Here is a 27564-nt window from a genome sequence, read left to right as displayed (position 1 = left end):
TGGAATATTTACTTCATCTTCTTTTGTGAAGGAATTTTGGAAAACCGTATTTAGAAACTCTGCTTTATTTGCACTGTCATCAATAACATAACCATTGTTATCATGCAGTGAAGGTATCGATTGCGTCTTGCTGCTGATGTTCTTTACTTACTACCAGAATCTCTTTGGGTTTTCTGCCAGATTTCGTGACAGAGTTTCACTGTAGAAACTATCAGATGCATCTCACACTGAAGTTCATGCTAAATTTTGAGCTTCTGTATAACTCCACCAATCTTGGGGATGTGGTATGCTTTTGTCATTGCTTCTGCAGTAGTGTTCTGACCTGGTTTGTGTACTTAAACCACAACTGAACTATGCCTACATAGTCAGACTGGAAAGAGTGGAGGCTGTCTCTTAGGAAGGGAATTTTTATCAGCTTTTTTAAATAGATGTATTTTGTGTTTATTTTTGGTGGGTATGAATGTTACACTATTCAGTGTAGGTAAACCAATCTTGTGGTCACTAATCCCTGTATCTGTCATGATGCCCCCTATTTCATCAGGATTATTTGTTGCTAAGAGGTCAAATATGTTTTCAAAACCATTTACTTTTCGAGTGGGTGCTTGAACTTTTCATTCAAAATTATTTTCTGAGAGGGTATTCAGAACAATTTCGGACAATGTTTTATGCCTACCAGCGCCTTTAAACATGTATTTTCACCACCATATTGAGGGTAGGTTGAATTGATCAACTACAATTGTATAAGTTGGGTACCTATTTGGAATGACACTTAAGTTTTCTTCGAACTGTCAGCAGGGTATCATCTGAGTCCAGGAACAAGTTATTAATTTATTCCAGTTGTCAGATATAACCTCTACCCAAACTGATCATGGGACCTATCTACTTCAATTTCAATAACAGGTAAATTACTTCTGACAGCAATAAACACTCCACCACCAACCATATTTAATCTATTCTTTCTGAAACCAGTCAGGTCCTGTGTAAAAATTTTGGCTGAACTTCTTTCTGGCTTTACCCAGCTTTCCATACTTATTGTTATGAGATTCAGTGCTTTCTTTTAGTGCTCAGAGCTCTGATTCTTTTCCAACACAGCTACAACAGTTTACAACTACAATATTGATTGTTCCTGTGTCTACCCTCTTCCTGTGTTTGTTCTGTGCCCTTTGAAACTGAAGCCCTTTCTGTACTAGCCTGAGACTCTCAAACCTCGAAAAAGAGCCCGGTTCCCTTCACACAGCCCCGCTACCCATATAGCCACTTCCTGTGTGTTGTGGACTCCTGACCTATTTAGCAGAACCTGGAAAACAGCTACCCAATGGCGCAAGTCAAGTAATCTGCAACCTATGCCATCGCAGAACCATCTGAGTCTCTGATTCAGACCCTCCACTTGCCTTCATCTTGCAAGCAAGACTGGCAGTCCTTACTACTTCAGCTAGCTGCCTGAAACCAGAGAGAATCCATTCTGACCCAAAGCGACACACATAGGTAATATGAGCCACCACCTACAGCTGGCTGCACCCTCTGCTTGTCGTGGCATCTGAAAGCACCTGTTTCTCACTTGGAATGACCCCTTCCAGTATGCACACAGAGTGCACTCGGGATTCCTTCCCCTCCTTAGCAGGCATATCTCTAAGGGGGACCCATTACGTGCCTAACATTGGAGCTCCCAACTATCAGTAGTCCCACCCTCTGTGAATGCTCAGATCTTGCACACACAGAGGATTCCTCTGTTCCTACCTGAACACTGAACTGCTTACTTGAATAGTATTATTAGGAAAAAAGACATATTGCCTTATTTTCCTTAACAGTAATTTTCTAGAGAAGGGTATTACATTATAGTTTTAAGTTTTCTGTATTTATTTGATCATTTCATTGAAGTCTCGTATACATTAATTATATAAATAATTTGTTTCAGACGTTAGTTAAACAGTCATCTCCCAGACCATCTGTAAGGCTCCAGGAGTACCAGTTACCTGTTGTTTCTTTCAAGAAGTCAAAAGAAAGTATTGCCAAGGTAAAAGAAGAAACTACATCAAAAGAAGACATTTCTGAGGCAAAAGAAGAGACACAAGGTACTTGTTTCCAAAGATAACATCAATCTGCTTCATTATTGCCATTACATGTTTGTATACTATTTTTGATAAGAAGTCTAGTTAGGGGACACATTGTTAGCAATCCAGCATTGTACTGCACATATAATTCAGCTATCCCTATCCATGAACCATGGACCTTGCCGTCGGTGGGGAGGCTTGCTTGCCTCAGCGATACAGATGGCTGTACCGGAGGTGCAACCACAACGGAGGGGTATCTGTTGAGAGGCCAGACAAACATGTGGTTCCTGAAGAGGGGCAGCAGCCTTTTCAGTAGTTGCAGGGGCAACAGTCTGGATGATTGACTGATCTGGCCTTGTAACAATAACCAAAACGGCCTTGCTGTTCTGGTACTGCGAACGGCTGAAAGCAAGGGGAAACTACAGCCGTAATTTTTCCCGAGGGCATGCAGCTTTACTGTATGGTTAAATGATGATGGCGTCCTCTTGGGTAAAATATTCCGGAGATAAAATAGTCACCCATTTGGATCTCGGGGCGGCGACTACTCAAGAGGACGTCGATATCAGGAGAAAGAAAACTGGCGTTCTACGGATCGGAGCGTGGAATGTCAGATCCCTTAATTGGGCAGGTAGGTTAGAAAATTTAAAATGGGAAATGGATAGGTTAAAGTTAGATATAGTGGGAATTAGTGAAGTTCGGTGGCAGGAGGAACAAGACTTCTGGTCAGGTGATTACAGGGTTATAAATACAAAATCAAATAGGGGTAATGCAGGAGTAGGTTTAATAATGAATAAAAAAATAGGAGTGCGGGTTAGCTACTACAAACAGCATAGTGGACGCATTATTGTGGCCAAGATAGACACAAAGCCCATGCCTACTACAGTAGTACAAATTTATATGCCAACTAGCTCTGCAGATGATGAAGAAATAGATAAAATGTATAATGAGATAAAAGAAATTACTCAGGTAGTGAAGGGAGACGAAAATTTAATAGTCATGGGTGACTGGAATTCGTCGGTAGGAAAAGGGAGAGAAGGAAACATAGTAGGTGAATATGGATTGGGAGGAAGAAATGAAAGAGGAAGCCGCCTTGTAGAATTTTGCACAGAGCATAACTTAATCACAGCTATCACTTGGTTCAAGAATCATAAAAGAAGGTTGTATACCTGGAAGAATCCTGGAGATACTAAAAGGTATCAGATAGATTATATAATGGTAAGACAGAGATTTAGGAACCAGGTTTTAAATTGTAAGACATTTCCAGGGGCAGATGTGGATTCTAACCACAATCTATTGGTTATGAACTGCAGATTGAAACTGAAGAAACTGCAAAAAGGTGGGAATTTAAGGAGATGGGACCTGGATAAACTGAAAGAACCAGAGGTTGTAGAGAGTTTCAGGGAGAGCATAAGGGAACAATTGACAGGAATGGGGGAAAGAAATACAGTAGAACAAGAATGGGCAGCTCTGAGGGATGAAGTAGTGAAGGCAGCAGACGATCAAGTAGGTAAAAAGACGAGGGCTAATAGAAATCCTTGGGTAACAGAAGAAATATTGAATTTAATTGATGAAAGGAGAAAATATAAAAACACAGTAAATGAGGCAGGCAAAAAGGAATACAAACATCTCAAAAATGATATCGACAGGAAGTGCAAAATGGCTAAGCAGGGATGGCTAGAGGACAAATGTAAGGATGTAGAGGCTTATCTCACTATGGGTAAGATAGATACTGCCTACAGGAAAATTAAAGAGACCTTTGGAGAGAAGAGAACTACTTGTATGAATATCAACAGCTCAGATGGCAACCCAGTTCTAAGCAAAGAAGGGAAGGCAGAAAGGTGGAAGGAGTATATAGAGGGTTTATGCAAGGGCGATGTACTTGAGGACAATATTATGGAAATGGAAGAGGAGGTAGATGAAGACGAAATGGGAGGTAAGATACTGCGTGAAGAGTTTGACAGAGCACTGAAAGACCTGAGCCGAAACAAGGTCCCGGGAGTAGACAACATTCCATTAGAACTCCTGATGGCCTTGGGAGAGCCATTCATGACAAAACTCTACCATCTGGTGAGCAAGATGTACGAGACAGGCGAAATACCCTCAGACTTCAAGAAGAATATAATAATTCCAATCCCAAAGAAAGCAGGTGTTGACAGATGTGAAAATTACCGAACTATCAGTTTAATAAGTCACAGCTGCTAAATACTAACGCGAATTCTTTACAGACGAATGGAAAAACTGGTAGAAGCGGACCTCGGGGCAGATCAGTTTGGATTCCATAGAAATGTTGGAACATGTGAGGCAATACTAACCTTAAGACTTATCTTAGAAGAAAGATTAAGAAAAGGCAAACCTACGTTTCTAGCATTTGTAGACTTAGAGAAAGCTTTTGACAATGTTAACTGGAATACTCTCTTTAAAATTCTGAAGGTGGCAGGGGTAAAATACAGGGTGCGAAAGGCTATTTACAATTTGTACAGAAACCAGATGGCAGTTATAAGAGTCGAGGGACATGAAAGGGAAGCAGTGGTTGGGAAAGGAGTGAGACAGGGTTGTAGCCTCTCCCCGATGTTATTCAATCTGTATATTGAGCAAGCAGTAAAGGAAACAAAAGAAAAATTCAGAGGAGGTATTAAAATTCATGGAGAAGAAGTAAAAACTTTGAGGTTCGCCGATGACATTGTAATTCTGTCAGAGACAGCAAAGGACTTGGAAGAGCAGTTGAACGGAATGGACAGTGTCTTGAAAGGAGGATATAAGATGAACATCAACAAAGGCAAAATGAGAATAATGGAATGTAGTCAAATTAAATCAGGTGATGCTGAGGGAATTAGATTAGGAAATGAGACACTTAAAGTAGTAAAGGAGTTTTGCTATTTTGGGAGGAAAATAACTGATGATGGTCGAAGTAGAGAGGATATAAAATGTAGACTGGCAATGGGAAGGAAAATGTTTCTGAAGAAGAGAAATTTGTTAACATCGAGTATAGATTTAAGCGTCAACAAGTCGTTTCTGAAAGTATTTGTATGGAGTGTAGCCATGTATGGAAGTGAAACATGGATGATAACTAGTTGGACAAGAAGAGAATAGAAGCTTTCGAAATGTGGTGCTACAGAAGAATGCTGAAGATAAGGTGGGTAGATCACGTAACTAATGAGGAGGTATTGAATAGAATTGGGGAGAAGACAAGTTTGTGGCACAACTTGACTAGAAGAAGGGATCGGTTGGTAGGACATGTTTTGAGGCATCAAGGTATCACAAATTTAGCATTGGAGGGCACCGTGGAGGGTAAAAATCGTAGAGGGAGACCAAGAGATGAATACACTAAGCAGATTCAGAAGGATGTAGGTTGCAGTAGGTACTGGAAGAAGAAGGAGTTTGCACAGGATAGAGTAGCATGGAGAGCTGCATGAAACCAGTCTCAGGACTGAAGACCACAACAACAACAACAATCCCTAGCTACTTCAGTACAGCTGAATTTTAGCTTTGCAAATTTTGAGAAGTGATAATCTCTCACAATTGTGAATTTAATGCTATTGAAAAGAGAAATACTGTTAACAATAGATTCTGGCTTGCATTGGCAACAGTGATATGTTCTGCCTGAACAGCAAAAAGTAATTGATCCCTCTTTTCAAGTAAAGCAATGTGGAACCTTTAACAGTACAAGCTCTGTATAATACTTTGTAACATCACTTACAATATGGATTTGTGTCCCCATTTGTATATTAAGACTGTGGCAATCTTGCAGCAGTCAAGTGCTCTGACAAATATCTGACTCACTCAGCCGTAGCCTGGTGTTGTGTAAACATGTGTTTTGTATGAGCCTCCATCAGTTAATACAATGTAGATATTTGATATTTATGATCTACTTCATTCCATCTGGAGTATCAGTATGTGTGCCTACACTACACTGGAGACTCTGAATCTAGTGATGCTACCAGCTACAGCTATTGTAGGTTATTTGACTCATCTTGCTTGCAACAACATTGAAGCCACCATGCAACCCTACAACTAAAGACTAGCAATTACAAGACAGTGAGTTCATTGCTTTACAATGACAGCAACAACTCTTGCCTTTGGTTAAATGTGAAGTGTCATTCTCTCGTGCATTGCTGGTGGTATCAGCAATTATGTTCAATATGTACCAGTTACTTACCTTCTGGGTAACTTTGGATATGAATGCCACCCTGTCACAACCAAACAAGATGCTTATCAACAACTTAACCATAGACACAGGGACTGATTATCTTCAATCTTGTCGCACCTCTACATCATATACTATGTTGGTGAACATGCTTGAATCATAAAAGTAAACATGGTCTGTAGTAGCTGTAACATAATTTTTATTTAATCATGCGATTAGTTAATTTCAACTACTTGTCATTATGAAGCACTTGTAAAACCAACATGGAAAAGTCCTACATTGTCTGCATGCATTGCATGTATAACTAACACTTTACATATCTCACATTAGGATAGAACATTATTGCACAAATTTCTTACAACCAGATGGTGCATCATAATAAGCAGCCAATCCAGTTGGGCTGTGCATGGACACATTCCCAGATTTTACAGACAAGCTGTGGCCTCCACACGAGTGCTCATCTGTCACCACTTTCCAACCAAATACAGTGCTACTTGGACCTCAGAAATTTCATAGCAACCCTATGCAGCTCAATTCATCCCACAAGCTGCCACCCTTCCACCATGGACAACAAACATGTTGTTTGCTGTCACCAAGTGCATTTTGCATAATCATGGCATTTCTGACGACAGTTAAAAGCCCATCAGTTTACTGTGCCACCTCAAAGAGCATGCAAAACTTACCAGTGATGTTATATTGTTCCCTAGCCATCAATAAATGTGATGCAGCGAAGTCTGCATTCATTCAGTTTTTCGCCAGAACACTGGAATAGCAACTACATCAACTTATCTACAATGAACATTTAGGCACTTTGGGTTAGCAGAGAAGGCTTCTTGGAAATTTTTCAACATTGGTGTCAGCATACCATTATTAGGGGCTGACTTTCTAAGGGATTTTCATTTCTCTGCCCCATTTTGTCTCATGGAACTGTTTTGCATCATTGTAGTGGATGTTCTTTCCCTGCATTTATCAGTGCTTTACCGTCCGTCACATGCCCAACAACTACAGATCTCAGCTTGCAGACTTTCACTTCATTTCTATATACAAAAAGCAATGTCCCAACTGACTAACTCGCTCATTCACTCTCTGATTCATAGTTGCCCAGCACAAACCACTAAGGACAGAAACTTTGAAATTTGCAGTGTGTGTTCATCTTATACTGTAGGCATTGTTTTAGAATGGATTTTTCAAAATTCCACCCCTAATGAGGTGAAATAGGGGATGAAATGTTTTATTGAAAATATATCACTATTATGGCAATTTTGAAGCTAGACCTATGAAAGCTGGTATGTGATCCTCAGTCAGAAATAAAGAAACATGTCATTTTTATGTTTTCCATCTTTCCCTTAGTTTCTTTAAATTCGTGTAGGTGTGTACCAACTGTGCGACTAAATGAAGTCAGTTTGTTTGTTGCCATGTGCGTTTCACTTAATTTATTTGGGAAACATCATCAATGGCAGTTTACAGCGCTGTTAACACATGTGTATGCTCCTGGAGGTGTATTTGTTGTTCTTCATACTCCAGTTGGCCGATTTCTGGCACTGTTTCATACATACTATGTAACATAGTAAATTATTACGAAATAACATTCGATGCAATAAGGCACACTGCCATGTAGCATGGTGGCTTCAGGATGGCTACATTTTTTCTTCGTTCTGACTCACAGCGCAGCTGATGTTACCAGCCGTGAGAATGGTCTCAAGTAACATTCAGTTGGTACACAAATTCATACCCCCTATGAATCTAAATAAACCATAGTAATTATCATCCAATTTTGTTCAAACTTGGTATGCAATCTTTTGTTATTAAGGGAGGGATCCTGTTAGAATTTCAGATTTTTATCTATTATAGTTACAGAGATTGAGAAAATTACTTAATGTCCTAAAGCTGACACTTATGTTTCAAAACTCAGCTAGGAACAATAACTTTTTATTATCATCTGAAGTCATAACAAAGCTCACAGTATATAAAATCACTTAATTGGAATTTTCTTTTCAAAACTTTAATTACTGTACATTATGTAGTATAAAAATCATTCAAAATTATTATTTGCTTAATATTTTTGTGTGAATAAATGGGAATGCATGAGAGACTGTATGCGGGACATACGTTAAAACTTAATGTCATTTTATGTAAAACATTATATAATTGAACCTTGAGAATATTGTGTTGCAACCACGAGGCCGATGACGTATGTCGATGTGTGCTTGCTTTTGTAAGAGAGCAGCCAGAACAAAAGTCCGAAGCAGAAAAAGTTTCTATATTAATTTAAAGAATATTGTGCACTTTGTTCTATTTTATTAAAAAATGTATTAGGAATTGAAATTGTAATGACGTAAATGACTATGTGATTAGTGGTTGGCTAAGGCAAGTTTTACAGCGAGAATGATCTGGAAGGATTCTGATTGGTCGTTCAGATCAGTAGCCAATCAGAACTAAGCGGTTCCCTCATGCAGGTAGTTAGATAGGCAAAGAGGAGAGGAGCATAGAGATAGTCGCTCGCTAACCTACTTCCGAGTAACACCATGCTAGATGACTCAGTGAAAATAGTATATAAAATGAAGAGCTAGTGAGATCATTTCAGATAGAACATGCCGTGACTAAAGCAGTTTAAGTTATGAGCATTTTGAGGGAAGTGTGATGTCTCTGAATTAGTTAGTTGAAATTTTATAAGCGTGTGATCTTTTGGTCGTAGAGACAATTCCGCATGGCATGAAATACTTTGGCGAGCACTTCTAACATGGAAGACCTCTGAAATGGCCGAATGTTCTACTCACTAATAGTGGTGGGTCAGCGACTGTTAGATTGCAAATTTAATCGGGTCAGACTTGCAGAATTTCTGGCTGCTTTTTCGTGTGAAAGTATGTTGTATAGACTGTGAACTTGGAATGATTGAGCCTTTGCCTTTTTAAATATGGACTTGGTAGCCATATCATGTACTTTATTAAGAATAAAAAGCCGTTTCAATAGAATTTTCAAATGCTTACTGAAATTAAACTTCATCCTCTGAACGCCCGAAATTTTTGAATATGAACTTATAGGAACTGATCTGCAACTTGAGTTATGCAGCCTCTGTGTGGTAGGTATTAGGTAGTGGTTTCATCAACACTGCTTTACACTGCCTAGCGTGTATCTACTACTGCAGAGTGAAGGGACATTGGAAGGAAGAAATATAGTGTTGGGTGAACTGTTCAATGAAAGTGACTGAGCGAGAGTACGGAGACAAAAGGACGACAGAACAAACCCACCCAGCCGCATCTTGTCACATCGCATTTTTCACTTTCACTTCCATTTGGTATTCAACATACGTTGATCACCAAGTGGAAGTGAAAGTGAAACATGTGATGTGACAAGTGTGTATGAAACAATGCCAGAAATCGGCCAGCTGGAGTATGAAGAACAACAAATACATCTCCAGGAACACATACATGTGTTAACAGCACTGGAAATTGCCACTGATGATGCTTCCCAAATGAATGAAGCAAAACGCGTATGGCAACAATCAAACTGCCTTCATTTAGTTGCACAGACGGTACATACCTCCAAAAAAGAAACGTGTTTCAGAATTCTTGGAAATTTTAATATCTATGGGGGTGAAATGGTGGGTGGAAAGCTATTTTGAAACTAAATCATTACTGAAGAACTACTAAAGTATTTTTAAAGATAAATCTATGAACACTATATCATGAGAAGGGAAGTTGCTACTCACCATGTAGAGGAGATGCTGAGTCATCGATAGGCACAACAAAAAGACTATCACAATTATAGCTTTCATCCATTAAGGCCTTCTTCAATACACACACACACACACACACACACACACACACACACACACATACACACACACACGCAAAAAAGTGTAACTCACACACATGACTGCAGTCTCAGGAAACCGAAACCACACTGCGAGCAGCAGCACCAATGCATGATGAGAGTGGCGACTGGGTGGGGGTAATGAGGAGGCTGTGATGGGGAGGGGGAGGTATAGTATGGTGAGGGTGAAGGACAGTGAAGTGCTACAGGTTAGCCAGTGGGTAGGGGGGAGGTGGGGAGGGGGGGGGGGGGGGAGTGGTGGAAAAGGAGAGAAATAAAAAGACTGGATGTGTTGATGGAATGACGGCTGCATAGTGCTGGAATGGGAGCAGGGAAGGGGCTGGATGGGAGAGGACAGCAACTAACGAAAGTTGAGGCCAGGAGGATTATGGGAATGTGGGATGTATTGCAAGCAAAGTTCCCATCTGCACAATTCAGAAAAGCTGGTGGTGGTGGGAAGGATCCATATGGCACAGTCTGTGAAGCAGTCATTGAAATGAAGGATATCATGCAGCATGTTCAGCAACAGGGTGGTGCACTTGTTTCTTGGTCAGTTTGTCAGTGGCCATTCATCTGGACAGATAGCTTGTTGGTTGTCATGCCCAAATAGAATGCAGCACAGTGGTTACAGCTTAGCTTGTAGATCACATGAATGGTTTCACATGTAGTGTTGGCTTTGATGGGATAGGTGGTGTTTGTGACCAGATTGTAGTAGGTGGTAGTGGGAGGATGCATGGGACAGGTCTTGTATCTAGGTCTATTACAGAGGTATGAGGCATGAGGTAAGGGAATGGGAGCAGGGGTTGTGTAAGGATGGATGAGTATATTGTGTAGCTTTAGTGGATGGCGGAACACCACTGTGGGAGGGGTGGGAAGAGAAATTCTCATTTCAGGGCATGACGAGAGGCATTCAAAACCCTGGCGGAGAATGTAATTCAGTTGCTCCAGTCCTGTGTGGTACTGAGGTATGAGGAGAATGCTCCTCTGTGGCTGGATGGTGGGGCTCTGGGAGGTGGTGGGAGACTGGAAAGATAAGGCATGGGAGATTTGTTTTTTGTCTGATGGCTTTTCTTCGATCCTAACCCAGTGCTGTTCTCCTTTGATTTGAGTCTTTCATGAAACATCTATAGAAATAATGGGGTGAGCTTCACTTAAACCAACAAGAAAAGCCAATGGTGGCGGCTCTACAGGGCAAATCTGCAGTGTGAGTATTTTGTTATTGTAGTAAACCTTTACACTACTGGTAGTTATCTATGGAGAAACACTGTTTTGATTTCTTTTTGTTAAAGTATGAAACTACTACAGATTTTGTAAGAACGTGAATGTTGCTAGATATGTAATGAAAGGAAAAGTGTTATATGAAAATCCACCAATAAGAAAGTTTTTCAGGAGGCAGCGAAGGGGAACTGATGCTGCTGAAGGCTGTGGAGACCATCAGTGGGGCATTGAATCTGTGTGAGCATTTGGGGGAAACAGAGTACAGCAGCGGGTGAGAGCACACACAGACATCAGCTTCTTCACCGTCTTCTTCAAGACTCCAACATAAACTATCATTTATTCTAGCTGCTCACACCTGGGGCTTCAATAGTTATATGAGAGTCAATCTTGGTGATAAAGACGGTTGGTGTTTGCTACACTACAGAGAGGAGGCTGTGAAATAGCAATTTGGAACTATTCCATCTGTTGTGACTTGCACCATTGATGACTAATAATTTTTCTTCCCAGTAATTATGCTACTAGTTATAGTAATTGTTACACAGTTATGTATTTTGTATGTATGTGACATGTACCTAAACACTTGAAATTGTGTATTAGACTATGTTACCCGTAAACCCATTACTCATTTACTTACTTTCATTGCACTGAGTCCAGCAGTATGATTAGTAATCACTTACGGCATGTTAATCACAAAAATATTGAGAGTTGAATTTCTTACTCTCATATGATTTTGCCAACATCATGTGAACTAATATCCATTTGTAAAATAAGTATCACCATTTATTATAAAGACTGGGAGTTCAAATTTACAGTAATATATTTTACCAGCCCTACAAATCATGGACCTTGCTATAAATAAAAAAAAAAAAAAAAAAAAAAAAAAAAAAAAAAAGGTCATGTGACTAGGGCCTCCTGTCGGGTAGACTGTTCGCCTGGTGCAAGTCTTTTGATTTGATGCCACTTCGGCGACTTGCGCATCAATGGGGATGAAATGAAGATGATTAGGACAAAACAACACCCAGTTCCTGAGTGCAGAAAATCTCTGACACAGCCGGGAATCGAATCCTGGCCCTTAGGATTGACATTCTGTCGTGCTGACCACTCAGCTGCCGGGGGCGGACGACCTTGCTATGATGAATTGGCTTTCATCCCTCAACATTATTGATAGTCTCACTGTAGATTCTATCACAATTGAGGGGTATCTGTTTGGAGACCAGACAAACATGTAGTTCCTGTAGAAGGGCAACAGCCTTTTCAGTTTTGCAGGGACAACAGTTTGCATGATTGATTGATCTGGTCTTGTAACATCAACTAACACAGCCCTGCTGTGCTGGAACTGCAAATAACTGAACGCAAGGGGGAAAAGACTATAGTGGTTCTTTTTCCCAAGGGCATGCAGCTTGCAACTTCACTCGGGCTTGTACACAACCTTTTATCATGACTCATCTGCAAAAGGGGTTTGGTTGTGCACAGTTGCATTCACTCCCTATATTGAGTAAATAGCCAGCCTAAGTACAACAGTGAATGAATTCAAGTATTTGTCTAAATCACGATCATTCACAAATGATTTACACTGACAACAGTTTAGAATGAAAATGTTTTTATTTTACTAAATCACATCCAAAAAACAAACTGATGGCCACGTGATACTATGTCGGCAGCTCTAAGCGGCACTGACCTAACCGCACCGACGGACCACGATCAAAAGACCCCAACCTTTATCCCCTATCCTCTGTCCTGTGTCCAGCCACGTGACACTATATTAATCAAATATATTATTTCTAAACATGTGCATCAGGCATTTACAGTGTTATAATATTAAAATATGTAAAACTAAATACTGTATATTATTTTGTAGACAATCGTCAGATTATTTACATATTTAAGGGCACTCCACTTTTTGGCAGTTTCACCCCTCTTCTTTTGTTTAATCGCGTCTTTGCTTAAAAGGTGTGGCATACGAATACTCTACATAGATCGAAAACTGAACAGTACCTTCACAATAAAAGACAATAACTTATTATGCAGAGGTTCTCAAACATCCTTACAACTTAATTTTTATATAAAACATGTTTTTTAATGTCCAAAATATTATCCCTGCTACTACTCTTTAAATTTGAGTTCTGAACTATTTTGAAGAGCTCTTATGTTTATGGAGTACTCCTATTTCAGTGATCAGATACCCAGCAAATCCAACGATTAGCAAGACAAGCACACCTTACATTATTAACATATGTACCAAGTTATGCACTGAGACATAGGCAATTATGTAACTAAGTAATCCAGTATGAAACTGTTATAAGCTGCCTCCTCTCTTTATCAAGAAGGTGACTCCATAAATATATTGACTTGTGCTTGCTACACTCCAACTGTTCTTCAACAGTAGACATTACCACAGCCAGAAAATTAGTTATACTATTACAGTATCCCTTGTAACCTTGCAAGCTCTACTATATGTGAAAGGGTAGTGGGACAAGATTTGGCTGCCTTGCCTTTTGTGTGGGTTTGCTAGGATACAAGACTACGTGAGTACAAGGCAGTGAACAATTAGATTTCCAAAACTTAATCATTACAACCCAAAAACAGACATCATAAATATGCATCAATTAGCATTCTGAGAAATTCATAATAAGACTTAATTTTATCGAAAATAACCAAAGTTCTTGTAACACATATAGTGGTAGTACACATTCACAGTACATGTCCAGGAAACAACCCTTTTAAATAACAACAGTTTCAAGAACATAGCTGGTGGATCTAAGTAAATGATTCAAAGTACTTCTTAGATTACTGAGATTTACACAGACCTGAGGATCACCATTAACACTGCAATGGTGTACCATGCTCAGTAAATTAAATTTGACAGCAAACAGTTTTGCTCTTGAAACTCATTCTGGAGTTTTGCTCTTATACATAACATTGAACGCTACCTCAGACATAATTTAGCAGCCAATAGACAGTTTTTAAACATCAACTATTAATCAATGAAATGGTGGAAATAGTTATCACAACTAATCAGACCAAACAGGCAGCAAACATATTGTGCTAGAAAAATACAAATGGGTACTCGAGCTAAGAGCACTGGCCCACTAAAGTTAACAATTGAAAGTCAGTGAAGAGTGCTTGCTCACATGAATTAACAAATTCAGAAGACAGTTTTTAAAGCAGAAACTTTTAATCAATAAAATCATGGACCTTGTACACTGCAGTTAATTAGGGAAGTTTACTAAGAAACATCAACTAGATTTGGTGCTGCTAAAAGAAAGTTTCAGGCAACAATTGAAAATAACCTTTTTAAAAAAGAAAGTAACCTTAAGTCCCTATGAAGACCACTAGCTCATGATAATTAACCAATTCAAAAGGCAATTTTTAAAGAGTAACATTTAACTAAGATAGTAGTGCATGTAGACCTTCACCACTAGTTGATCTGACAGGTAACTCTAGCCTGTTTTTTTTCTAAACAGATGATCAGACCAAGGGCACTAGCCTACTAAAACTCAACAAGCTGAAATAACAAAATCTTTTTTTTCTTTCTAAACAGTGATAATAAACAGTTAGTGACAGTCTCAGTACTGAACAACTAATTTATAGTAAATGCAAGTTACAATAAACATATTTTTCATGTCTTGAGGATCCTTAGACTGCAACATCTTATTACAACAAGAAGACACAACTTACAGTTCGCTGCACTATCAGCCACACCAAATTTGGAAATTTGTGGTAAGATCCTATGGGACCAAACTGCTTAGGTCATCAGTCCCTAAGCTTACATACTACTTAATGTAATTTAAACTAACTTATGCTAAGGACAACACACACACCCATGCCCGAGAGAGGACTCAAACCTTCTACAGGGGGAGCCACGCGAACTGTGACAAGACGCCTGAGACTGCTCTGCTACCCTGCACGGCTCAGCCACACGAAGTGATGGATATAATGAACGAGCATTCTGCTATTGGTAGAACAATGAGCAGTGTGAGTGCATGTTCAACAAAACTATGATGCCCCAGTTAGTATACTATCATACTCACGTCCAAAACTGATTTTCTACAGCACCTTGACCCACAGGTCTCTATAACAAAGAAAGGCAAGTTATGCAGAGCAAGGTCCCAACATTCGGAAAGCTTGCTCCAAATGAAGTAACTGACAGATAACCAGTTCACACACAAGGAGACAAAATGGTATTACTTTAAGCATGAAACGGTTACTAAACAGCTCTCCCCATGCTCATTTCCCACAGCTGGGTCTGGCCACTTGTGCATAAACAACCAACTCCATGCTGTAGCAAGCCCTGATGCAGTGAAAACAGAATTAAATACCAACACTTCCTGGGAAAATAGACCTGGACAGACATGTACATTTCATGTGATTCTGACTAGAGCACTGTCTGTGGGATCCAACCCAAATTGTCAGGCCAACTCACACAGCCAAAAATCTTTTTCCATCATGTGCCACATGCTCTGTGTAGACCCCATCCAGCACAGTGTTCTCTGATAATCAGGCAGCAGAGAGGAGTCAATGTAATTTGGATATAAAACAGACCCTCATTCAAATCTCCTGATGAGGCCTACTCAGGAGGACATTATCACCAGTGAAATCAAATCTGGAATACTATGGGTTGGTGCACAGAATGTTAGATCCCTTAATTGGGCAGATAAGATAGAATAGGCAGGTAGGATAGGTTGAGGTTAGATATAGTCAGGATTAGTGACATTCTGTGGGAGGATGAACAGGACTTAAGGTCACGTTAGTACAGGATTATAAATACAAATTCAAATAGGGATAATGCGAGAGTAGGTCTAATAAGGAGTAAGAAAATAGGAATGTGGGTAAGATACTATGAACAGCATAGTGAATGCATTGTCTTAGTCAAGATAGACACGAAGCCAACAACCACCACAGTAGTACAGGTTGGTATCCCATCTAGCTCCGCAGTTGAATACACAATAAGAAACTAGAGATGTGAGTAAGCTACTGTGAACGCACTATAATGCAGCCAAGATAGAGATAAAGCCAACACACACCACAGTAGTACAGGTTTGTATGCCAAAAGCTCCATGGATGATAGAGAGATTGAAGGAATGTATGATGAGGTAAAATACAAATAAATCACTCAGATAGTTAAGGGAGGTGAAAATTTAATTGTTATGGTGAGTTCAAATTCAACAGTGGGGAAAGGAAGATAATGAAAAATAGTAGGTGGATTGGACTGTGGGAAAGGAATGACAGAGGAAGCTGTGTGTTAGAATTTTGTACAGTGTGTAATTTAATCATTGCTAACAGTTGGGTTAAGAATATTAAACAGATGGGAGACACTGGAAGGTTTCAGATTGATTACATAAGGGTAACACAGAGATTTTGGAATCAGGTTTTAAACTTTAAGACATTTCCAGGGGTGGATGTGGACTCTGACCACAATTTATTGGTTACGAACTGGAGATTAAAATTGCAAATAGGAAATTAAGGAGCCGAGAGCTGGACAAGTTGAAAGAGTCAGATATTGTTAAGAGTTTCAGAGCATGCATTAGGTAACAGTTGACTGAAATAGGTAAAGAAATACAGTAGAAGACAAATGGGTAGCTTTGAGAGAGTGAAATAATGAAGGCAATGGAGGACCAAATAGGTAAAAAGACAAGGTCTAGTAGAAATACTTGGACAATACAAGGGATATTGAATTCAATTGACAAAAGGAGAAAAATATAAAAACGAACAACTGAAAGGTGATAAGAAGTGCAAAATGGCAAAGCAGGAATGAGTAGAGGAGAAATGTAAGGATATAGAAGCATATATAACAATGGGAAAGAAGATACCACCTATAAGAAAATTAAAGAGGCCTTTGGAGAGAAGAGAAATAGCTTTGTGAATATCAGCAGTGCAGATGAAAAACCAGTATTAAGCAAAGAAGGGAAAGCTGAAAGGGGGAAGGAATATATAGAGGAGCTATGCAATGGAAATGGACTTGAATGCAATACTATACAAAGGGAACAAAGTGTAGATGGAAATGGGTTAGGAGGGACTCTGCAAGAAGAATCTGACAGAGCACTGAAAGATCTAAGTCGAAACAAGGCCCTTGGACTAAGTGACATTCTGTCTGAACTACAGATACCCTTGGGAGTTTGAATCATGACAATCCACCTTGTCTGCAGGACATATAAAACATACAAAATATCCCCAAACTTGAAGAAGAGTGTAACATTTCCATTTCCAAAGAAATAAGATCCTGAAAGATATGAATACTAGTAGTAGTAGTAGTAGTAGTAGTAGTAGTAGCAGCAGCAGCTTTATTCATCCATAGATCTCTTTTTACAAGGATATATGACATGTCAAAGTATTTACAAATTTAGATCGCTTTAAAATAAGCTAATTTGTATACACATATATTTACAGACTTCTAGTTAGAGACAATCATTAGATTTACTCCTGGTATACAATACTTTTTTTACAAATAACTTATTAAATAATGTAATGTCACACTGTTCACTCATATCTCACTATCAGTCACTGCACACACTATACACACATTGTTTCATAACACTTTACTCACCAAACACACACACACACACACACACACACACACACACACTGAAGATCTCTGGGCCATTTTCTGTACAGCTTCCCATTTGCTATCCTGAAGAACTGAGTCACCATCCCTCCATAATGAGTGAGATGTTGAGCTCAGAAAGAGGAAGAGGTGTTAGTATTCTGCTATGCATAGCTTGGGGGTAAGTATTTTTAGAAAGGAAAAAAAAGAAGGAAAAAAACATAAAGTGAAGGTGTTATGCGGAATGTTGGATATTTTACAATCATTATTATTATTATTTGTTTGTACAACAGTTTTTATCAAACCCCTACTGTGTTTTAGCTAAGTAATCATTCAATGGATAGAATGTATTGCATAACAGGTACTTTTTAGCAATTTCTTTAATCTCTTTTGGTAATTTATTGTACAGTTTTATTCCTTGGTAGAAAATGCTGTTTTGAGTTTTATGTTTATTTTTTCTTGGTAAATGTAAGTCGAGTCTATCTCTTGTTGCATGGTCATGGACAGAGGTGTTTGTGCAGTAATTACCTCTGTTATTTTTGATGTGTACAACTGACTGGTAAATGTATTCACATGGGGCAGTTAAAATCCCAAGTGTTTTGAACAGATCTTTACAATGAGCTTCACTAGTATTTTGGGTTATTATTCTTATGGCTCTTTTCTGGAGTCTGGAAATTGTGTTCATATTTTGTGCATTTGTTCCACAAAAAAGAATGCCATAACTAAGAATTGAGTGTACATATGAATAATATGTAACTAAAAGACACTGGATGTTACACGCTGATCATAGGATTCTAAGGGCATAACATGCTGATGACAGTCTGTTTACAAGTACCTTTGCGTGTTCACACTACTTCAACTGAGAATCAATATTCATTCCTAGAAATTTTGCATTTGTTACACAGTCTGTAGAGGTGCCAACTACAGTTGATTTAACATTGTAATTTTTCCTCTTCAAACTGAAGTTTATGGCACTAGTTTTCTTTATGTTCAATGTCACTTTATTGCTTATTGACCAATCATAAACTTCCTTGAAAGTTTCATTTGCCTTCTCGGCAAGGAGTTCTCTTGTTTTATCAGTGACTATAATAATGCTGTCATCAGCAAAGAGAATTTTTTCACGATGAGTGACACTACCGGGAAAGTCATTGATGTATATCAAGAACAGTATTGGTCCTAATGTGCTACCTTGCGGAACCACTATATTAATGCATTTTGCTTCTGATAAGTGTTTTGCTAAATGTTTAGATCTATTTGAAGTATGTGTTATCCCTACCCTTTGTACCCTATCTCTTACGTATGATCGAAACCAGTCATTAGCTACCCCTCTTATTCCTAATTCTTCTAATTTATTTGATAGAATCTTCTGATCGACTGTATCAAAGACCTTAGATTGATCCAAAAATACACACTCATCTTTATCAAGAACATCAAGTACAACTATTGTGAATTCTACTATGGCTGACTCCATAATTATGCCACTTCGGAAACCAAACTGTGATTTGCTTAAAAGATCGTGTTTATTCAGGTAATTCATTAATCTATCTTTCATGATTTGTTCTATTATTTTTGAGAATGCTGACAGCAGGGAAATGGTTTGGTAATTTTCTATGTCTTCTGCATTACCTTTCTTAAGCAAAGGTACAACTTTTGCCTGTTTTAACTGCTCTGTAAATGCCCCTGATGTGAAGGATTCATTTATTATATTTGTTAAGGGACCTTGTATAATCCCTATGCATTGTTTCAGTACACACACTGCTACTTCATCTAAGCCTACTGACTTTTTATTTTTTAGTTTTTGAACAGTTTTATTGACTTCATTCTCTGTGGTTGTATTTAGTGCAACATTATTTACAGGTGTTATATTTGTTTGGGGACTTCTCTGCAATACTTGAAAAATTCTTATCTACATAGGTTGCTAAGTGTTGTGGATCATTTATTACCTTATCCTTCTCACTTAGCAGTGTGTAATTCTGAGATTGTTTGCCTCTCCCCGTTTCCTTTTTTGTAACATCTCAGGCTGCTTTGCTTTTATTCTCTGCATTTTATCTTATTTTGTCATTAAATGACTTTTTTGCAGAAATCAGCACCTTCATATAGATCTTTTTGTATCTATGATAGAAATTTAACAATTCTGCATAATTGTGAATCTTTTTCATGGAACTGAGGTGTTTAAGTGTTTGGGAGGACTTCTTATTACCTGCTGTTATCCATCTGTTTCTGTGAGATGTTGATACAGAGATGCATACTTTTGGACATGCCTTTTAAAAATTCAGTTTAAACAATGTGGAGAATTTAGAGAATTTCATATTCACATTGGTTTCCTTATGCACTTCATCCCAGCTTTGTTTTCCTAGTTCTTTTCAAAAATCTGTTATTTTATTTTATTTCTGATAGATGTTGTTTGTAGGCTTGTAGTTTAGGGAATGATTCGATGCCTGATTTTACTGTTGTTATTTGACAGATATGGTCTGATAGTCCGAGATCTTTTACAGCTACATCACATTTTTCCCCTGTCCATATTTGTGGCCACATGTTCAATTACTGATGAAGTCGTCGAAGTAACCCTTGTTGCACTATTGACCAATAGGGACATGCCAAAACTTTGAAGGATGTTTATGAAGGTGCTGCTGGATTCATTTATGATATTAGTGTTGATGTTAATGTCCCCACACAGAATTATGTTGACCTTTGTACTTGAGACTTTATCTAGAACTTCTGTTAACTTATTGAAAAAGTGTCCATACTACCACTGGGAGATCTATACACACACAAAATGGTTAATTTCTTGGTGATATCAAGCCCTGTTAATTCAATAGCTGATATTTCAAAATGTTTGTCTTCACTTACTGTACTGAGGTCATGTCTTGATTTGAACTTTTCTGATATATGAGGTGCATTCAAGTTCTAAGGCCTCTTATTTTTTTTCTAATTAACTACTCAGCCGAAATTGATGAAACTGTCGTTATTTCTTGACGTAATCATCCTGCAGACGTACACATTTTTCACAATGCTGATGCCATGATTCCATGGCAGCGGTGAAGGCTTCTTTAGGAATCTGTTTTGACCACTGGAAAATCGCTGAGGCAATAGCAGTGTGGCTGGTGAATGTGCGGCCACGGAGAGTGTCTTTCATTGTTGGAAAAAGCCAAAAGTCACTAGGAGCCAGGTCAGGTGAGTAGAGAGCATGAGGAATCACTTGAAAGTTGTTATCACGAAGAAACTGTTGCGTAACGTTAGCTCGATGTGCGGGTGCATTGTCTTGGTGAAACAGCACACGCTCAGTCCTTCCCAGACGTTTTTGTTGCAGTGCAGGAAGGAATTTGTTCTTCAAAACATTTTCATAGGATGCACCTGTTACCGTAGTGCCCTTTGGAACACAATGGGTAAGGATTATGCCCTCGCTGTCCCAGAACATGGACACCATCATTTTTTCAGCACTGGTGGTTACCCGAAATTTTTTTGGTGGCGGTGAATCTGTGTGCTTCCATTGAGCTGACTGGCGCTTTGTTTCTGAATTGAAAAATGGCATCCACGTCTCATCCATTGTCACAACCAATGAAAAGAAAGTCCCATTCATGCTGTCGTTGCACGTCAACATTGCTTGGCAACATGCCACACGGGCAGCCATGTGGTTGTCCGTCAGCATTCGTGGCACCCACCTGGATGACACTTTTCGCATTTTCAGGTCATCATGCAGGAATGTGTGCACAGAACCCACAAAAATGCCAACTCTGGAGGCGATCTGTTCGACAGTCATTCGGCGATCCCCCAAAACAATTCTCTCCACTTTCTCGATCATGTCGTCAGACCGGCTTATGCGAGCCCGAGGTTGTTTCGGTTTGTTGTCACACGATGTTCTGCCTTCATTAAACTGTCGCACCCACGAACGCGCTTTTGACACATCCATAACTCCATCACCACATGTCTCCTTTAACTGTCGATGAATTTCAATTGGTTTCACACCACGCAAATTCAGAAAACGAATGATTGCATGCTGTTCAAGTAAGGAAAACGTCGCCATTTTAAGTATTTAAAACAGTTCTCATTCTCGCCGCTGGTGGTAAAATTCCATCTGCCATACGGTGCTGCCATCTCTGGGACACATTGAAAATGAACGCAGCCTCATTTTAAAACAATGCGCATGTTTCTATCTCTTTCCAGTCCGGAGAAAAAAAAATCGGAGGCCTTAGAACTTGAATGCACCTCGTAAATGCATGATCTTCCACCCCTGGAGGTAGTTCTGCAGTAATAGTTTGCCTTTTCATACAATGATAATACTACATGTTGGATTTCTGTGTCTCTACACCAGTGCTCAGTAATACAACCTAATGTGCAGTTCAAAGATTTGAGCTCAACTTCTAATAGTTGTATTTTATTTTTTATTGATTGCATGTTTTTAGGGAGGATTGTTAAGTCTGTGAAATGCACCATGTTACTCTTTCCAGTGGTTTGTGTTTCTTTGTGACATCTGGTATATGTGATCTTTGAGGTGTTAAAATCTGTGTTGTGAGTGATTGCTTCAGTATTTTTTAAAGTCCTGGAGATACTCTTTAGGCAGGGGAACCTGTTGTCTGGATTTCTCCTAAGTAGACCTACTTTTTCTACCTATGACAGCAGGTATTTGACCATGTGTGGCCCGAGATCCGCTCCCTATACTTTCATGAATCAGCTGTACCAATCTTCCCTTCCCAGTCCTGTTTTGGTGTAGGCCATGCCTAGTGAAGCCTGGCGTCTGTGCTACAATATGGCTCGTCTCGGAGTGTTTCGTTTGGAAAAATATAAAATAGGACTATCAAAACCAGAGTGGTTCATGGTGTGGGTTCCTGTAGTCATGTCCTAGTTCATGAACCACAGGCAACGTATGAGTGGCCAAGTAAGTGGTCCCGACAGTCGGGATACCAGTTACTTTGGAATAAGGCTGGGCATCTCGGACATATTCTGAGTCGTGGTCACCTTTGTGCTTAGACGGCAAAGACTACCAAATCCACCGGTTAGTCCCTCAACCGTTAGGGGTAAAACTCAATGGGACCAGGGGCAAGTAAGGCTAGCAACCTGCTTCCCTGGTACTTTAAATATGATGCTGGCAACAATCAGAGCAAAATGCCTTGGACCTTTGGAGGTGACGGAGTCCCACCTCTAATTGAAAAACCAGGGACTCCTAAGATACGACTTGGCAAACAAATGGTAATGAGATGGGGAGCTATTAATATCAATGGGGGCTACTCTGGGAAGAAGGTAGAGCTGGAAGAGGCTGCAAGTTAGTGACATTCGGGTAAGGGGTGAGAAAGAAGAGGAAGTGGGAGAATACAAGGTCTACCTGTCAGGAGTCAAAGCAGGAATAGCACAATGGGGTGTAGGGCTTTACATCAGGAAAGAAATGGAACCCAGCGTAGTTGCAATAAGATATGTAAACCAACGACTAATGTGATAGATTTGACAGTGTCTAGCAAGAAAATTAGGACTGTGTCAGTATATTTGCATTGTGAAGGGACAGATCAAGATAAGACGGATAGCTTTTATGACACACTAAGTGATGTAGTTGTTAGCGTAAAGGTCAAGGACAGTGTTCTGCTCATGGGTGATTTTAATGCCAGGATTGGAAGTCGAACAGAAGGGTATGAAAAGGTTATTGGTAAATTTGGAGAGGATATGGAGGCCAACAGGAATGGGAAACAACTCTTGTATTTTTGTTCCAGTATGGGCTTAGTAATCACAAACTCCTTTTTTAAACATAAGAACATTCACCGGTATACTTGGGAAGGCAGGGGAACCAGATCTGTCATTGAATTTATAATAACAGATCACGAAGGCTGTGAGGGACACACGTGTATTCAGGGGATTCTTTGATGACACTGATCACTATTTAATCTGCAGTGAAATTGGTATTGTGAGGCCGAAAGTGCAGGAGGCCAGGTCCATATGTAGGAGGATAAGAGTGGAGAAACTTCAGGATAAGGAAATCAGGCACAAGTACACAACAGTGATCTCAGAAAGGTACCAGTTAGTTGAATGTAGTCAATTACAGTCATTGGAAAAGGAATGGACAAGGTACAGGCACACAGTACTAGAAGTGGCTAAAGAATGTCTTGGAACAGTAGTGTGTAAAGGTGGGATGAAGCAAGCAGCTTGGTGGAACGACACTGTCAAGGCAACCTGTGAAAGAAAAAAGAAGGCGTATCAAAAATGGCTACATACTAAAACTCAGGTAAACAGAGAAACAAAGCCAAACAGATAATTGCAGCATCCAAGAAGAAATCTTGGGAAGACTTTGGAAACAGGTTGGAGACTTCGGGTGAAGTCAGCAGTCTTTGCAAGGGAGGTAAGAAGGAAATGACAAGTATTGTAGACAGGTCAGGTAAACTGTTGGTGAATCCTGTTGAGGCCTTGGGCAGATGGAGGGAATATTTTGAAGAGTTGCTTAATGTAGGTGAAAACACGATCAGTAATGTTTCAGATTTCAATGTACAATGGGATAGGAATGATGATGGAAATAGGATCACATTTGAGGAAGTGGAGAAAATATTCAATAGATTACAGAGCAATAAAGTGGCTGGGGTGGATGAAATTAAGACGGAACTCATCAAATACAGTGGAATGTCAGGTCTTAAATGGCTACACAGGATAATTGAAATGGCCTGGGAGTCGGGACAGGTTCCATCAGACTGGATGAAAGCACTAATCACACCAATCTTTAAACATGGAAACAGAAAAGATTGTAACAACTACAGAGGTATCTCTTTAATCAGCGTTGTGGGTAAAATCTTCTCAGGTATTGTTGAAAGGAAAGTGCGAGTATTAGTTGAGGACAAATTGGATGAAAATCAGTGTGGGTTTAGGCCTCTTAGAGGTTGTCAGGACCAGGTCTTTAGCTTACGGCAAATAATGGAGAAGTGTTACGAGTGGAACAGGGAATTGTATCTATGCTTTATAGATCTAGAAAAGGCATATGACAGGGTTGCTAGGAGGAAGTTATTGTCTGTTCTGCGAAATTATGGAATAGGAGGCAAACTTTTGCAAGCAATTAAAGGTCTTTACATAGATAGTCAGGCAGCAGTTAGAGTTCATGGTTCAGAGTAGTTTCAGGGGTAAGACAGGGCTGCAACCTGTCTCCACTAATGTTCATATTATTTATGGATCATATGTTGAAAACAATAGACTGGCTGGGTGAGATTAACATATGTGAACACAAAATAAGCACTCTCACATATGCGAATGACTTAGCTGTGATGGCAGATTCGATTGAAAGTTTGTGAAGTAATGCATTTTCTCACAGGATGGCAACATAGTGAAAGAACTGGAAGCGAGGTGTAGCAAAGCTAATGCAGTGAGTGCTCAGCTACGATCTACTCTCTTCTGCAAGAAGGAAGTCAGTACCAAGACTAAGTTATTGGTGCACCGTTCAATCTTTCGACCAACTTTGTTGTATGGGAGCGAAAGCTGGGTGGATTCAGGTTATCTTATCAATAAGGTTGAAGTTACGGATATGAAAGTAGCTAGGATGATTGCAAGTACTAGTAGATGGGAACATTGGCAGGAGGGTGTCCACAATGAGGAAATCAAAGAAAAACTGGGAATGAACTCTGTAGCAGTCAGGGCGAACAGGCTTAGATGGTGAGGTCATGTTACATGCATGGGAGAAGCAAGGTTACCCAAGAGACTCATGGGTTCAGCAGTAGAGGGTAGGAGGAGTTGGGGTAGACTAAGGAGAAGGTGCATGGATTCGGTTAAGAATGATTTTGAAGTAATAGGCTTAACATCAGAAGAGGCACCAATGTTAGCTCTGAATAGGGGATCATGAAGGAATTTTATAAGGGGGACTATGCTCCAGACTGAACGCTGAAAGGCATAATCAGTCTTAAATGGTGATGATGATGATGATAAAACTGTCAGATCGAGTTCTCATTCTTCCTATCCTCCTACCAGCTGCCAATTTCCAACCACCCTCCTCATCCCTATCTCCCGTGATCCTTATGATTTCCTTCCTTGCTTGCTTCCTCTTGCTTGCCTGAAGGGCACAGATTTTCCTTTCCTGTTACCCAATCAAAATGTTTGTACTGCATACTCTGGAGTTCCAGGAGACAGCCTCTTCTGTTCTCCCAAAATTCTCCCCACTGCATCCCCCCAGTGAAAATATTTTGTACGAGATTGGCAACGAATCCCTCTACTCACTACCCTACAACAGCTCCCACATTTCTCACTCATGGCCAGTTTCAAAAGAATAATTAAGTTTAAAGAATGTTCTAAATTTTGTCAAGGATGAGAGATTGGCTGTGTGTAAACAAAAAACGACACAAAGGTCTTATGTAATAATAATAATAATAATATTTATTCAACATCGAATAATCAAATACAATCCCTAGAAATATTACAGTTTCAGGACATCATACAGATTATTCTTCTGAATAAGTCAGTTTATAAATTACAAACTAAAGATTTGTTTGTATTAATAAATTTTACATTTTGATGGATTTTACATTTGGTAGTATACAATCACAATATTACAAATATTGTTTTTATCAACATTATATTAGTTGCAGGTTACTTAAAACTATGAGCTTGACATACTTATGAAGCACTTTTCATACAGATATAATACTCGTCTAGGGAATAAAAAGGGTTTCAATCAGAATTCTTTTTAGCTGAGCTTTTAATTTGTTAGTAGGAAGGATTGTGAGACTTTTTGGTTGGGCATTGGCTAGCTTCAGCATAGCATGAAGTGCATTTTTTTCATATAAAGCTGTTCTGTGGCTATTTCCATGGTATCTGAACTTTTGCCTTGTATCGTACTGGTGCAGGTCACAGTTGAAATTTGGATTTATTGCTTTCACAAGCAGTATAACTTTCAATATGTATACACCTACAATCATAAGCACACCTCATTTTGGGAACAGATTCCGACATGATTCTCGAGGTTTGGCACCACAAATAATTCTGATAACTTTTTTCTGTAGTATTAATAATTTACTTAGGTTGGCTTGAATTGTTGCACCCCATATTTCTTCAGCATAGTTTAAGTTTGATGAGAATAGGGCATGATAAGCAGTTTTTAGTACACACATGTCCTTACAATATTTGCTAATCATATTTATAGCAAACACATTCTTTGACAGCTTACATGCTAAGGAATCAATATGCATGTCCCATTTGAGGCTGTCCTGGATTGTAATTCCCAAGAACTTTGTCCGTTTTTCCTTTTTTACAATGTCATTTCCTATGGATAATTTCATGTCAAATTCTATTTGTTTCCTGGTGTTAAATTCCATAATTGCAGTCTTTGAAGCACTTACATTTAGATGGATTTCATTAAAATAATTGACTATTTCATTAGTTACACTGTTGCACAGTACCTCCAGACTCTCATAGTCTTTGTGTTTACACACTATTGATGTGTCATCTGCATACAATATTTTTGTACAGTTAGGAGAAAAATACTGTATATCATTAACATAAATCAACAAAAGAAGGGGTCCCAAGACAGAACCTTGAGGCACTCCACATTTGATATCAGTAATTTTAGATTTGTAAGACCCACTGTTTGTTTTAAGCAAGACATACAGTTTTATTAGCTCATAGCCAGTTCCTCTGATACCCAGGTTCCACAGCTTGTCAAGTAATATGGTGATGTTGACACAATCAAAAGCTTTTTCTAGATCAAGGAACACTCCAGTTACATACTCCTTGTTCTCTAAGGGCGTTATTATTTTGTCTATTAATTGTGCTGCTGTTGTTTTTCATAAAGCCATTATGATTTTCAAATATTAAATTGTGTTGACTCAGGAATGTCATTAGTCTAG

At 39.1% G+C, this 27564-nt stretch overlaps 1 protein-coding gene across 1 annotated transcript in view; it reads left to right on the top strand.

Moving 5' to 3' along the window:
* LOC124589485 overlaps positions 1–27564 on the top strand; it is a 296313-nt gene that overhangs the window by 103212 nt on the left and 165537 nt on the right. The window contains exon 3 of the mRNA XM_047131557.1: positions 1916–2072. Within this exon, the coding sequence (XP_046987513.1) occupies positions 1916–2072 (157 nt within the window). The remainder of the gene's footprint in view (positions 1–1915; positions 2073–27564) is intronic.

Source organism: Schistocerca americana, chromosome 2 (assembly GCF_021461395.2).
Source record: "Schistocerca americana isolate TAMUIC-IGC-003095 chromosome 2, iqSchAmer2.1, whole genome shotgun sequence".
NCBI classification, from domain to species: Eukaryota; Metazoa; Arthropoda; class Insecta; order Orthoptera; family Acrididae; genus Schistocerca; species Schistocerca americana.
The sequence above is the reverse complement of the archived record's forward strand: the minus strand, read 5'-3'. Positions and strand labels throughout refer to the sequence as shown.